General features: G+C 41.4%; 1 protein-coding gene across 1 annotated transcript; it reads right to left on the reverse strand.

The window, feature by feature from the left end:
* Nucleotides 1–3,059: 3,059 nt before the first annotated feature.
* Tomm7 (translocase of outer mitochondrial membrane 7) lies at nt 3,060–11,624 on the reverse strand. The gene is made up of 3 exons (XM_057775020.1): nt 11,437–11,624; nt 7,780–7,828; nt 3,060–3,229 (listed from the first exon to the last, which is right to left on the reverse strand). Exons 1-3 carry the CDS (start codon nt 11,537–11,539, stop codon nt 3,214–3,216), a joined length of 168 nt encoding a protein of 55 aa, XP_057631003.1. The 5' UTR covers nt 11,540–11,624; the 3' UTR covers nt 3,060–3,213.
* Between the last annotated feature and the right edge of the window lie 485 nt (nt 11,625–12,109).

Genomic DNA, 12,109 nt, shown 5'->3' on the forward strand with positions numbered 1-12,109 from the left:
CACAGAGAAACCCTGTCTCGCAATACAAATAATAATAATAAAAATGAAAGTGTTTACTGTTTCCAACAGCAGGCATAAATTTCCAAAGAAGTTAACTTTATGTAAACATGATTGGCCTATGTGTTATTTGTGTATGAAGTCCTGAATAGTAGGCAAAACATGAGGGTCCTTTATAATTGAAATGTTAGCAATGTTTCGATCTACTCTAAAACTTCATCATTTGCATAAATTATTTTGAAAGGTAGTACATGTCTGTAATAAGATCTCTTAGTGTTAGTCAATGTGGATTCAAATCCAAGTTTGGGAGAAAATTAACCCAGCTAGTTTCATCTTCAAAGGGAAGACAATATCCTACTTAACCCTTAACCACGCTGCTGTGGAGACTAAATGAATAAGTAACAAGTCATAGTAAACATTCTCTTGCCTGTGTGACCCCATTACCTCACATCAAGTCCTGGTGTGGACTACAATCATCCATTATGACTAGAGCAGAGAAAAAGACTGACCCTTTACAGTGCTTCAAGTTCTGCAAGTTTCCATTAACAAACACGTTATACTTACTACATACAATCCCATAATCCCCTCCTTCCTTCTCAACACCCATGATGTGCCAGCACCTGTGCTAGGCTCTAAACATACAACAGGAAACACAGTACCACATCTATGGGGCTTACATTCTATAAGCAAAAGACCCAACTTTACATGTGTGTACAATCAGGTTGGTAAATCTACATCACAAATAAAGGATGAACACTGTTACATATAACCTACATGAGCATAGAAAAATAAAGCAAAAAAAGAAAATCCCAAAGTTATTACTCCAGAGAGATTTGGAAGGTTTTCCTGTCATGGAAAACTGGGTAAAAACACAAAAATCTTTAGGTATCTTTGTTTTTGGCCGTTCTGGTGATCAACCCAGGGCTTTCTGTACTCTAGGCAAGTGTTTTACCATCTAAGTCCAGCCTTTTTTATACTGAGTGCAGTATCTCCAAAACACTAAGCTCAACTGAGTCATTGTTCAAGACACCCAAGTTCATTCAAAATCTTCTGTGGTCAGCTCCAGGTAAATCCTGAAAGAGTACAAAACAAGATGCTAACTATCCCTATTACTGTTTCATTGAAACAGACAGCCCCCACAGCTTTACTTATGCAATTCTTAAAACACTAAAATACTAACTAACAGAAATTTACTGACAATAAATACAAGTAACATGAAGGAATGGAGCAGAGGACAACAAGCTGAAGTTCAGTTTTTATCAAAATCATACCTGCCTAAATTCAGAGATGGTTAAATGCTTACCAAAAATGGCTTCCTGCAGTTAGTTCTCAAGGATTCCATTTAAAATATTGCATGATTTATGCATTAAGCCTCCAGTCTTCTGCCTCCACAGCAAACATAACAAAACTTGACACAGATTTCCCTAGCCAAGAGGTATTTCCATTAGAAATACTGGGGATTGGTTTTGGTAATGGTCATTCTGTTAAACAATGGACGTTAAGACATTCAGTCAATAGGCCCTTCCCAAATGATGTCATAGCCTGTTTAAGGTCTACCTCATTTCATTAATTATAACTTCCAATTAAGTAAAAGAAGTTATTTTGTAGCATGAGAAAGCTAAACAATAAAGCAGGCTTCAAATACAGTGAAAGGAAAGCAAGGTGGCACATGTTTATAATCCCCACACTAAAGGGGAAGGCAATAGGGTGATGTGGGAGTCCCCTCTGTATGCTGTGAATACCAATGATTAATAAATAACTGTCTTGGGCCTGCACAGGGAATAGAAGTAGGCAGGGAAAACTAAACTGAATACTGGGAGAAAGGAGGCGGAGTTAGGAAGAAGCCATGGAGCCACCGCTGGAGACAGACGTGTTGAAATTTTGCTGGTAGGCCAAGACCTCGTGGTGATACACAGAAGACTAGAAATGGGTTAAATTAAGATATAAGTGTTAGCCACTAAGAAGCGAGGGCTAATGGGCTAAGCAGTGATTTAACTCACACAGTATCTGTGTGGTTATTTTGATTCTGGGTGACCACTATGAACAAGCAACCTCCTCCAACAGGGCGGTAAGTTCAAGGCCTATCTGGGTACCCAGTAAGACTCTCTAAAAACAAAAAGAAAAAAATTAAGGTCAAAATAAGACAGGTGGATCACTATGGTCAAGGCCAGCCTGGTCTATAGAGTGAGTTCCAGGACAGCCAGGATTGCATAAAGAAACTGCTTTGAAAAATTAAAAAAAAAAAAAAAGGTCAAGATAAAAATATGGGTAGAAGTCCCAGCAGTATCCAGAATTCTATTAACTTCATTTTTTTTTTTTTTTTTTTTTTTGGTTTTTGGTTTTTCAAGACAGAGTTTCTCTGTAGCTTTGGAGCCTGTCCTAGAACAGAGCTGGCCTCGAACTCACAGAGATCCACCTGTCTCTGCCTCCCAAGTGCTGGGATTAAAGGCGTGCACCACCACCACCCGGCAACTTCAATTTCTTACACTGGAAGAAAATGATGCTATGATGTGCACACACCCAAAGAAAACTCTGGACTCCCATTTAACCTACAAATAAATCAGACAATTCCTCAACACCACTGCCACGCCCTAGCAGTGCAGACACTAAACCCTCATTTCTTAGAGTCAGAACCTAATCTGAGTGCATGGAACATCCCAGCTGTCACCAATAGAATCATTCCCACTCTCCACTGAGAATGTCTGAGAGGCTACTAACTCACTTGTGAAGGGAACCTGAGGTCCATGTGTTAAGTGAACAACCAGGAATTCATCGGAAAGGCTTTTACTTTTTAAGGAAGTATCCAAACACACACATAGATTTCCTGTTCTAAAAAAGAAATGTAATAAAAGGATTGATTTTTCACCTGATAGTCCCAGGACTGTTAATTCACGGAAGGCTCAAGGCAGACCAGTGAGTAAAACCATTTGCCAGCGAGTTATACGGCAGACGGAGAGAACAAACTTCTGTAGTCGGTTGTCCTGACTTCACACTGGCAAAACACACATCACCACCACCCCATTCCATCCCACCCTCCGCACAAATGTTTTAAAGACAAAACATAACATTGTTAAAGTATTTATTTTGAAAGTCTATCATGAGTCAGTACAGGCTCCACTCTGCCACAGACGCGTTGAAACGATGTCTTTCTCATCCAGCCAGAGTACACACCTTCCATGTTGGATTGCTTCCAAATCCAGATGACCAAACAGGCCTTTATCCCCAAAGTAGGCTAAAACATTTGTGAAGAGGAAAAATAAATTAAACATGGAAACAAACACTTTCCAGACACAGCTGAAGAACCAGGTCTTACATTTATGTTTGTGTTTCCCTATCAATCTCAGTGACTAGAGGACAAAAATCCATCAGCAGACAAAATGAGCAACGAAAACAATCAAACACAGAAATACAGTTTTATTACCGTGAACACGGCTACCTTGGGAAAGGCAAAGGAAATTTTCAGTTTATATATAAAATGAAATCAATAAAGACAAATGATTATTTTTATTAACTAAAAGGACCAAGGAGCCCAAATTAAATTTTATTATTATTATATAAAGCATCAGGAAAACAGAAGAAACCTTTCCCTAAGTACTTTCTATGAGTCAGACTCTGGAAAGTCCACACTCCAACTGGCATTTCTGCTTCTAAGTTACCATAATTCTGACATTGGAACGGCTACAGGATGGAGGAGGAAGAATGAGATGTGACCTGGGGCCTTAACCTTAACTACACACATCAATAGGATCACTGAGTTACTATTTCCACTTACACTAACTTCTACCCAAAATGTTTAATTCATGAAGGGCAGCAACTCCATGTCATTTGTTAAAGGGAGGGGTAGCACCGGGATTCAAGAAAGAAAAGAGATGCTTCATGTCTAAATGTTATTGGCTAAAAATGTGACTTAATGACAATGAGATTCTGTAGTTTATTTTTAAAGGCCATTCAGGCCATACCATGCCTAGAAAGCACAATGCATTTACCATACCTATCAGATATGAACTCAAGTTTCCCACTGAATCCAAGTATTTTTGCATACCATTAAGATTTGGAAACAAAACTCTACACTTATTCAGATTTCTTTCTCAGTGGATAAACACCCAAAATAAAGAAAAAAGACAATCCTCCCTAGTCTGACAGGTGACTTTGTCAGTCTCCCCGGCACAGCGGGTGAAATTACTAACAGGGCAATCCATTTTTCCCAGACAGGGTTTCATCTAACCAGGCTGACCTCACACTCGCTATGTAGCTTATGATGACCCTAAAGTTTAATATTCTTGCTGGGCAGTGGTTGCGCCCACTTTTAATTCCAGCACTTAGAAGGCCAGCCTGGTCTACAGAGTGAGCTCCAGGACAGCCAGGGCTATAACATAGAGAAACCCTGTCTTGAAAAACCATGTTTTAATCCTCTTGCCTGCACTTCCTAGGAACTCAAATTTCAGATATGACCATTATGCCCCATTTATGCCAGAGGTTGGACGTTAGGCAAACATTCTACTAACTGAACCAAATTCCCAACCTTCGACTCTTTAAGGGAAGACTTTTGTTAGCACAAAAAAGAAAAGAACATGAAAAAACAGAGTAAAGAAATGAAAATGCATACAGGAAGCTGCTCCATCTGGCCTGCAGTTTTGAGGAGTCAAAACCTGCTGGGATAACAGAAGGATGCATCCTGTCTCACAACTGGATCCTAAGCACTTAAGAAGCAAGGACAGCTGAGCAGCTATTCTACATGTGTGTAAGATCAATGAGTATAGAAGTAAGCCACAAGCAGAGCAGGAAAGACACTGAAGAATAGACATGGGACCTGTTTCAACAAGGAAAAAAGGAAGAAAGATGCAGCAAGAAGATATTTGAGGTTGGGGCTCTCTAGAAGCAGGTTTCGTCACATAGAAACTGAGGGGAAAGCATTCCAGATGTTAGGAGCACATGCCTTTGCTTATCAGACATGAGCAAAGACACAGTTTATTCTGCATTGCCATACAGTCATGTAGTTAGAGGGGAAATTTTTCCTTAAACAAACAAACAAACAATAGCGGTGGTAGCATAGCGCACACCTTTAATCCCAGCACTAGGGAGGCAGAGGCAAGTGGATCTCTATAAGTTCAAGGCTAGCCTAGTCTACGTAGCAAATGTCAGGGCAGCCAGGGTTATATAGAGGAACCTTATCTCCAAAACCAAAAACAACAACAAAAAACTACTTATAGTTTATTGACCAAATTACCCAACAAGTGGTGTTAATATTTACACAAAATATTGTTACTCAATTCTCACGGCAACCTAATTTAGGAGGTATTATACCCAAACTATAAAAGAGGAAAAGAGGAAAGAGCATTGAAAGTGTAATGGTGTCTTGAGGAAACATACTTGATACTTTCCAATATGTGGAAAATATTCACACAGCTTGACCAGTACTGACATCTACGGCAATGTGTCTTAAGTGAGTGTTTCTCTAAAGATACAATTGTTTGCAATCACTGAGCTGCTCAAGAGCAAACTGCCTCACTACTTTACAGGAAAATTCCTTGTGAAATTTATAGTTCAATGAATCAAGACTAATGGGGATCTGTGAAGGCAATTTTAAAAAGCCATTCCATGAGGTGCATTCCTGTAATCCTAGCACTCAGGGAGCTGAGTTCAAGGCCAGCCTGGTCTACACAGTGAATTTAAGGCCAGTCTGAGACAAACAAGACTTTGCCTCAACTCCCCTTGCTCTCTCCCCTCCCCCACAATGAAGTCACACAATAAAAAGAAGCTGTGTCATAACAGGACCAGAGAAAGAACAAAGTAAAGAAATAAAAAAGAGTCATCTGATAAGAATTTTAGCAGGAAAAAATTTAACTGCACACCAATCAAGTCAAGGGCACTTTGGGGATATCTACTACCTACCAACTGTGTGTCCTGTTCTGGAGAACGGAAGTGACAATTATAGATAAAATGTACAAATCACCTAAAATTACTGGCACATTGTAGATGGCCGCAAGTAATAATTTGAAAATCTGAAATTAGAGGGGTTGGAGGTATGGCTTACTGGTAGAATGCTTGCCTGCTATGCACAATCCCTCACTACTCCCAAGAAAAGGAAAAGAAAATTTGAAATCAGAAATACTTCTAGAGGCCGGGCGGTGGTGGCGCACGCCTTTAATCCCAGCACTTGGGAGGCAGAGGCAGGCGGATCTCTGTGAGTTCGAGACCAGCTTGATCTACAAGAGCTAGTTCCAGGACAGGCTCCAAAACCACAGAGAAACCCTGTCTCGAAAAAACCAAAAAAAAAAAAGAAATACTTCTAGTATGAGCATTTCAGGCAAGAAATACCCAAACTGCCCATTTTTCTAAAAAGGTATGTTCTGCCCATTCTTTACAAAGAAGTGACTTGGAAGAAGGTTTGAAAAAAACTGAACACTTGGTATATCAAATGGAAGCTGTTAGGGTAACAATGGATGCCTGAGAAACACGCTGCGTTCTCACGGCACCACTGTAATTAGTGCCCACGGTCAGCATAGTGACTGCAGCATCAGCCCTTCCAGAGCACGCCTTCCTGTTGAGACTGCTTTTACAAAAATATTTACAAAGCATTTACATACGTGTATATTGTTCTCACAAGTTGCTACATTTTAAAAGTTCAAATATAAAGGTCTACTGACCAGCCTGAAAGAATACTGGACGGTGATAGAACCTTTAAGAGCAAAGCCTTGTGGGAAGAAGTGAGATCATGAAGACATGTCCCTGCAGGGGATACTGGGACTCTGTCCCATCTTCTCTTGGCTTCCCCATCACCAGGAGGTGCAAAGGGTATCCTCTCGCTCCTACTACTGCCACGGACTGCACACCAACACCAGAGCAGCAGGGCCAAGCAACCACAGCCTAAGGCCTCTGAAAAGTAAGCCAAACAAACCTTTCTTCTTTGTAAACTGACAGCTAGCAAGTCACAATGAAAAGCTGACTAATAGATGAACACATGCATATACATTAATATGCACACTTTGCATGAAATTTTCAAATAGCTTATGTATCACCAACAATAATTGCTTCTGGATAACAAATTTGACAATGTATTTTGGGAGCTATATGTATTGACAGACTTCAATTTACTAATCTCATAAGAATTTATCATGAAGAAATAAAATCAACAAAAACTACATGCACTAAAAAGCCTTGGAGCTGAAGAGCTATGCTGGCAGTTAAGAGCACTGGCTGTTCTTCCAGAGGACCAGGATTAAATCCCCAGCACCTACATAAAAGTTTACAGCTGTCTTTAACTCCACTTCCAGAGGATCTGACACTCTCTTCTGGCCTCCGTGGTCACAGGCACACGCATGGTGCACAGACATACATGCAAGCAAAAGACACATACACAGAATAATACCAACAACAATAATTTTTAAAGGTTACATTGTTATATAGAATACTGAAAAACCTAAATAATTGACAAATAAAAAATTATATGGTTTATCAATTCTAAATTTAGGTGAAAAGACCAAAATTCTATATATGTATCTTTGTTAGACTATGGTGTAAAAGGCTTCCCTTTCATGTTGTAAGATGATTAACTCTTTTTAGAATGTATATCATTATGACTATAACACAGTAAATAGAGAGGGGAGGAAGCAAAGCAGTTATATAGTAAGTAATATAAGATAACTGGTCCACAGTTTTTCTCCCAACAACCCAAGAAAGACCACAGTGGCTGGTAAAATTATAGGTCACTGCTTCCCAAAGATTCAATACCAATTAATATATGGACATCTGCCTCCAAATGTTGATATTCAAGAGCAATACCTTAAAACCGATGGTTCAGGCATTCCAGGATCTGCACCCCTTGTAAATCCTGAAGGGAAAAATAAAAACTTTCAAATGAAACAATTACAACTCCAGTAGACAAAAAGCCTACAGTCACATCTCTTTCAATCCGATCCAGGATGTCTCAACTGACTTGTGCTGTTGAAGGTTTCTTTTTTCTTTCTTTTTTTTTTGGTTTTTCGAGACAAGGTTTCTCTGTGGCTTTGGAGCCTGTCTTGGAACTAGCTCTGGTAGACCAAGCTGGTCTGGAACTCACAGAGATCCACCTGCCTCTGCCTTCAGAGTGCTGGGATCAGTGTCACTATTCCCAGCTGTAATTTTAGTGCTTCATGGAGGATAGTACTATAAAGTATGACATGACAGAAACTGACGTTGGTAATAAAGAATCTGTTGGAACATTTGCCAGCAAAAGGTTTCTCGTTATTGAGACAGGGTTTCATTGTGTTAGCTTGGCTAGCCTCTGAGAACCAACTTGGCCTTGAACTCACAGAGATCCGCCTGTTAAGGCCTGTGCCACTACACCCAGCTGAACAATAGGTCTTAATATCCACCAACTGGAAAATAATTTTCTATAGTTTCCTGCCTTTCTGTAAGTCTTAGCTCATACCCTGATGACTATTCTACATTGACTATTGAGGATGTTCATAACAGGCAGCTTTGAAAAATATCACCTCTCTAGAGACACACTTACAGCCTTTATAGAAGGTTCTGGTTCCCAAACCCAGGAGTCCTGTCTTGCACATGGTGCAGCTGCTGTCTGGCCCTCTTTGCTTGGAGTTTTGCATTGGGTCTTAGGTTACTGGAGTAAAAGTGATATTCTTACTCCAGCTACTGTTGGGAAGAATGAACTCCTTTGTGTATGTCTGACCCAGAATCTTTTGTTATCTTCCAGTGTCTGAAAGCAGCAGGTTAGTTTGTTGTTCAAAGTAGGATACAATTCAGATCCCTCGCGGTTGTTGGTGTGTGGCTTTCTTTCTTGACAAACTTGGGATTCTACTACCATAGACTCCCCAGTGCTGGCCACCACACCCAGCCCTTCAGAGTTCTTGACATTATCCAGCAAATTTGTGCGTATGTGTGCAAATTCTATTTAAATGGTAAGTTTCATTTACTTGAACTTGTAATTAGAGTGTATTATTAAATAGGTGGATAAATAATATTAAGGGACTTCACTAGTCTTTGCTTTATAAAGAGAGTAGTTTGGGGAAGATAAAGTAAGATATCCTCAGTTATACCTTCAGAAAAGGTGTCATTTCCCTTTATCTCTAAGCTCTTCCTAGTCTTCCAGTGTGGTGTGGGACTTGTAAGAGTCTCGTGGAGTGACTGAGTGGGCACAAGGCATGTTGAGAGTGAGTTCCAAAACAGCTACATAATAAAGAAACCCTGTCTCAAACTACAAATAATAGCTGGGCAGCAGTGGTGCACAGAGCTAGATCCAGGACAGGCAAGGCTACGCAAAGAAACCCTATCTCGAAAATCAAAACTCAAACCATAATAATAATAATGAAAAAAATATGTAATAAATTAATCTGCAGTTTCAAGTTTTAGTGAGAGAAGATGTAGATGTTGAGCCTGAGAAATAGCTTAAACATAAACTGAACCTTACGTCAGTGTGCAGGAAAAGACAACGATAAACAGGAGTGAGCACCGGACACGCAGCTGTTAGCATCAGTCTTAAACACCCTGATTTGGATGCTGGGTGAAAATTATTACAGTGTCAAGTCCTAGGAAAGGAATCAATGTGCATCACCCAGTCCTCAGACCAAAGTGTCTGACAAGTTGCTACCGCTTCTAGCAAAAACAGAACCTCTATACAGACATAGCTGTGCAAACCTGCAAAACATTCACAAGTGGAACACAGGAGGATGTTGAGATTACAGCCAAGCAAGCCTAGGCTGCATGGTAAGGCCTGTATGGGGGCGGGGTGGAGGGGTCAGGGAAGGAAAGGGAGAGAGAGGGAAAGAAGAAAAGAGGAAGGGAGAAAGGAAGGATCAAAAGGAGAAGAACCCAGTACATCGTTAATTCCAACTACACCAGAGATTGAGGCAAGGCAGGACTTCAAGTTCAGCTGGCCTCACCTACAGAGAAACTATGAAAATAGAGGGGCCTGCAAAGAATTGTTTGGACAACATAGCCTACAAAAACAAACTGTCAGCAGGGCAAGGTAGCACAAGCCTTTAATCCCAGCACTCTGGAGGCAGAGGCAGCAGGATCTCTGTGCATTCAAGGCCAGCCTGGTCTATAGAGCAAGTTCCAGGACAGGCTCCAAAGCCAAACAGAAACCGTGTCTCAAAAACAAACAAAAAAAAAAAACCCAAAAAAAGTAACAAAAAAAAAAACAAAAATAGGCTGTTGCAATTATTTGTTTTAATCCTTGATACCTAAAAATGTCACTATCTGTTATTTTTTTTTCTTTTAAAATAGAGGAGAGCCTGGCGGTGGTGGCACGCACGCCTTTAATCCCAGCACTTGGGAGGCAGAGGCAGGCGGATCTCTGTGAGTTCGAGACCAGCCTGGTCTACAAGAGCTAGTTCCAGGACAGGCTCCAAAACCACAGAGAAACCCTGTCTCGAAAAACCAAAAAAATAAAAAAATAAAATAAAATAGAGGAGAAAGAGCTGAGTGTGATGGTACAGGCCTGTAATTCAAGCACTTAAAACATGGAGAAAAGAGAAATCAGGAGTTCAAGGCTAGCCTGAGCTATGTGAGGCATTGTCTCAACAAAAATACTAAAGGAAAAAGATTTAAGTCCTACCAAAACATACAGGTTATCACTGCTCGCACAAACCTCACAGGTACTACAGCTGCCTGGAGAACGCCCAGCCTCGCTAATGGCTCTGCAATTGAGCATATTTTATCTTACAGAATGCAAGTCATCTACAACAACTGGAAGTGGCACCTTGTGAGGGTCCTACTTGAACATGTGAAATGGAGATTTGAAATGTCAAGTTACATACTCAAGCCCAGAGAGCTGAAGCTAAAAGTCCACGCTGCTTCCCTTTGATGTTATTGACTGGATATGACAATTAAGATTAAAAATATAAAAAGAAAAAAAAAAACACTATTCAACCAGAGCCAGGGTAAGGTCTAGTGGGCAACTCTGGGTGAAAATATTTGCCTGAACACTCGGGCAAGGAGGGTGTGGCTTTATGGTTCGGTTTCTTTCCCTGCAAGATGGAGTCAGTAACTTTGGGGGGGGGGGGGGGTCACCGAAATCCTTCATTACAAAAGTAAGAAAGGTTAGGCTTCAACTACTGTCGTGATTACGCTTCGAGGCAGGGATGTTTTAACCTGATCTAGTTTCTTTCCATTTAGGTCACCCTACAGGAGGAGAAACGCTCTGAAAGCCGGAGGAGTTGACTCTTTCTTTAGGGGGCCACCTAACCCTAAAATCAATCCTGAAAGTTCTTGCTTTACAGATGTAAGGATATGAGGGGTTGTGACTGGTTAAACACTACCCACAGGGTTAAAGGAAGGAACTAGAAGTGGGTTCTCGAGCCCGGCCAGCCAGCTTCACAGAACGTGGACAACACAGTTACCCGGGTTTATTTTCCCCGCCCCGGAAGACCAAAAATGAGACTCCGAGACCCACCAGCCCCTGCCCTGCGGCTCCTCCCAAGTGTTTCTCCCACTGACCCAGGTAAATCACGAGAGGAATGAAGCCCCAGCGGATGGCAAACTGGCCGCCCTTGAAGAGCTGCTGCAGCCTCTGTTTGGCTTCTTTGCTCAGCTTCACCATGGCGACGACGGAGCACTGGAATGAGGAACCTCCACAACGACGACCGCGTCGGGATGCCGAACGGGAGAGGAACTGCGCATGCGACCTTTACGGCAGGAGTCGTGAAGCATCGCCGGCAGAGGCCGTAATTCGTCGTCCTTCACCTTGTCGCCCGTGAGAGGCGCGTGCGCTGTAGATTTGCTGCGCTCAGACTTTCACGTGTTTTGTTAGTTTGGCGTATGAATTGGGCTTTTTCTTGGGGTTGGGGGCCGGGGCGGGGGAGATGCAGGTTGTTTTGCTTTGTTTTTAAAGACAGGGTCTCTCTGTTTAGATCGTGCTGCCCTCGAACCCATGAGATCCCTGCAGCTGCCTCCCGAGTGCTGGGATTAAAGGTGCCACTGAGTTTATCACCTGCTTCCCTGGTTGCTGTAGGATGCAGTTAACAATTATTTGGGGCTTCCATTTGCCTGGAACTACTCCTGTTTCCCCTCCACACACACACAGTCTTTAAGCAAATCTCCCAGTGTTCTTTCTTGAGATAGAAGAGATTCTAATTAAATTACAAACGACAGAATTTCAGTCTGATTAGGT

This window comes from Chionomys nivalis, chromosome 1 (genome assembly GCF_950005125.1).
Source record: "Chionomys nivalis chromosome 1, mChiNiv1.1, whole genome shotgun sequence".
Taxonomy (NCBI): domain Eukaryota; kingdom Metazoa; phylum Chordata; class Mammalia; order Rodentia; family Cricetidae; genus Chionomys; species Chionomys nivalis.

Bases quoted from the DNA above. Each gene is read 5' to 3' on its own strand.
- Tomm7 (XM_057775020.1), bottom strand. From the start codon at position 11,539: ATGGTGAAGCTGAGCAAAGAAGCCAAACAGAGGCTGCAGCAGCTCTTC. The intron at 7,829-11,436 runs GTCAGTGGGAGA...TTTTCCCTTCAG, and splicing joins TCCTCTCGTGATTTACCTGG to GATTTACAAGGGGTGCAGAT.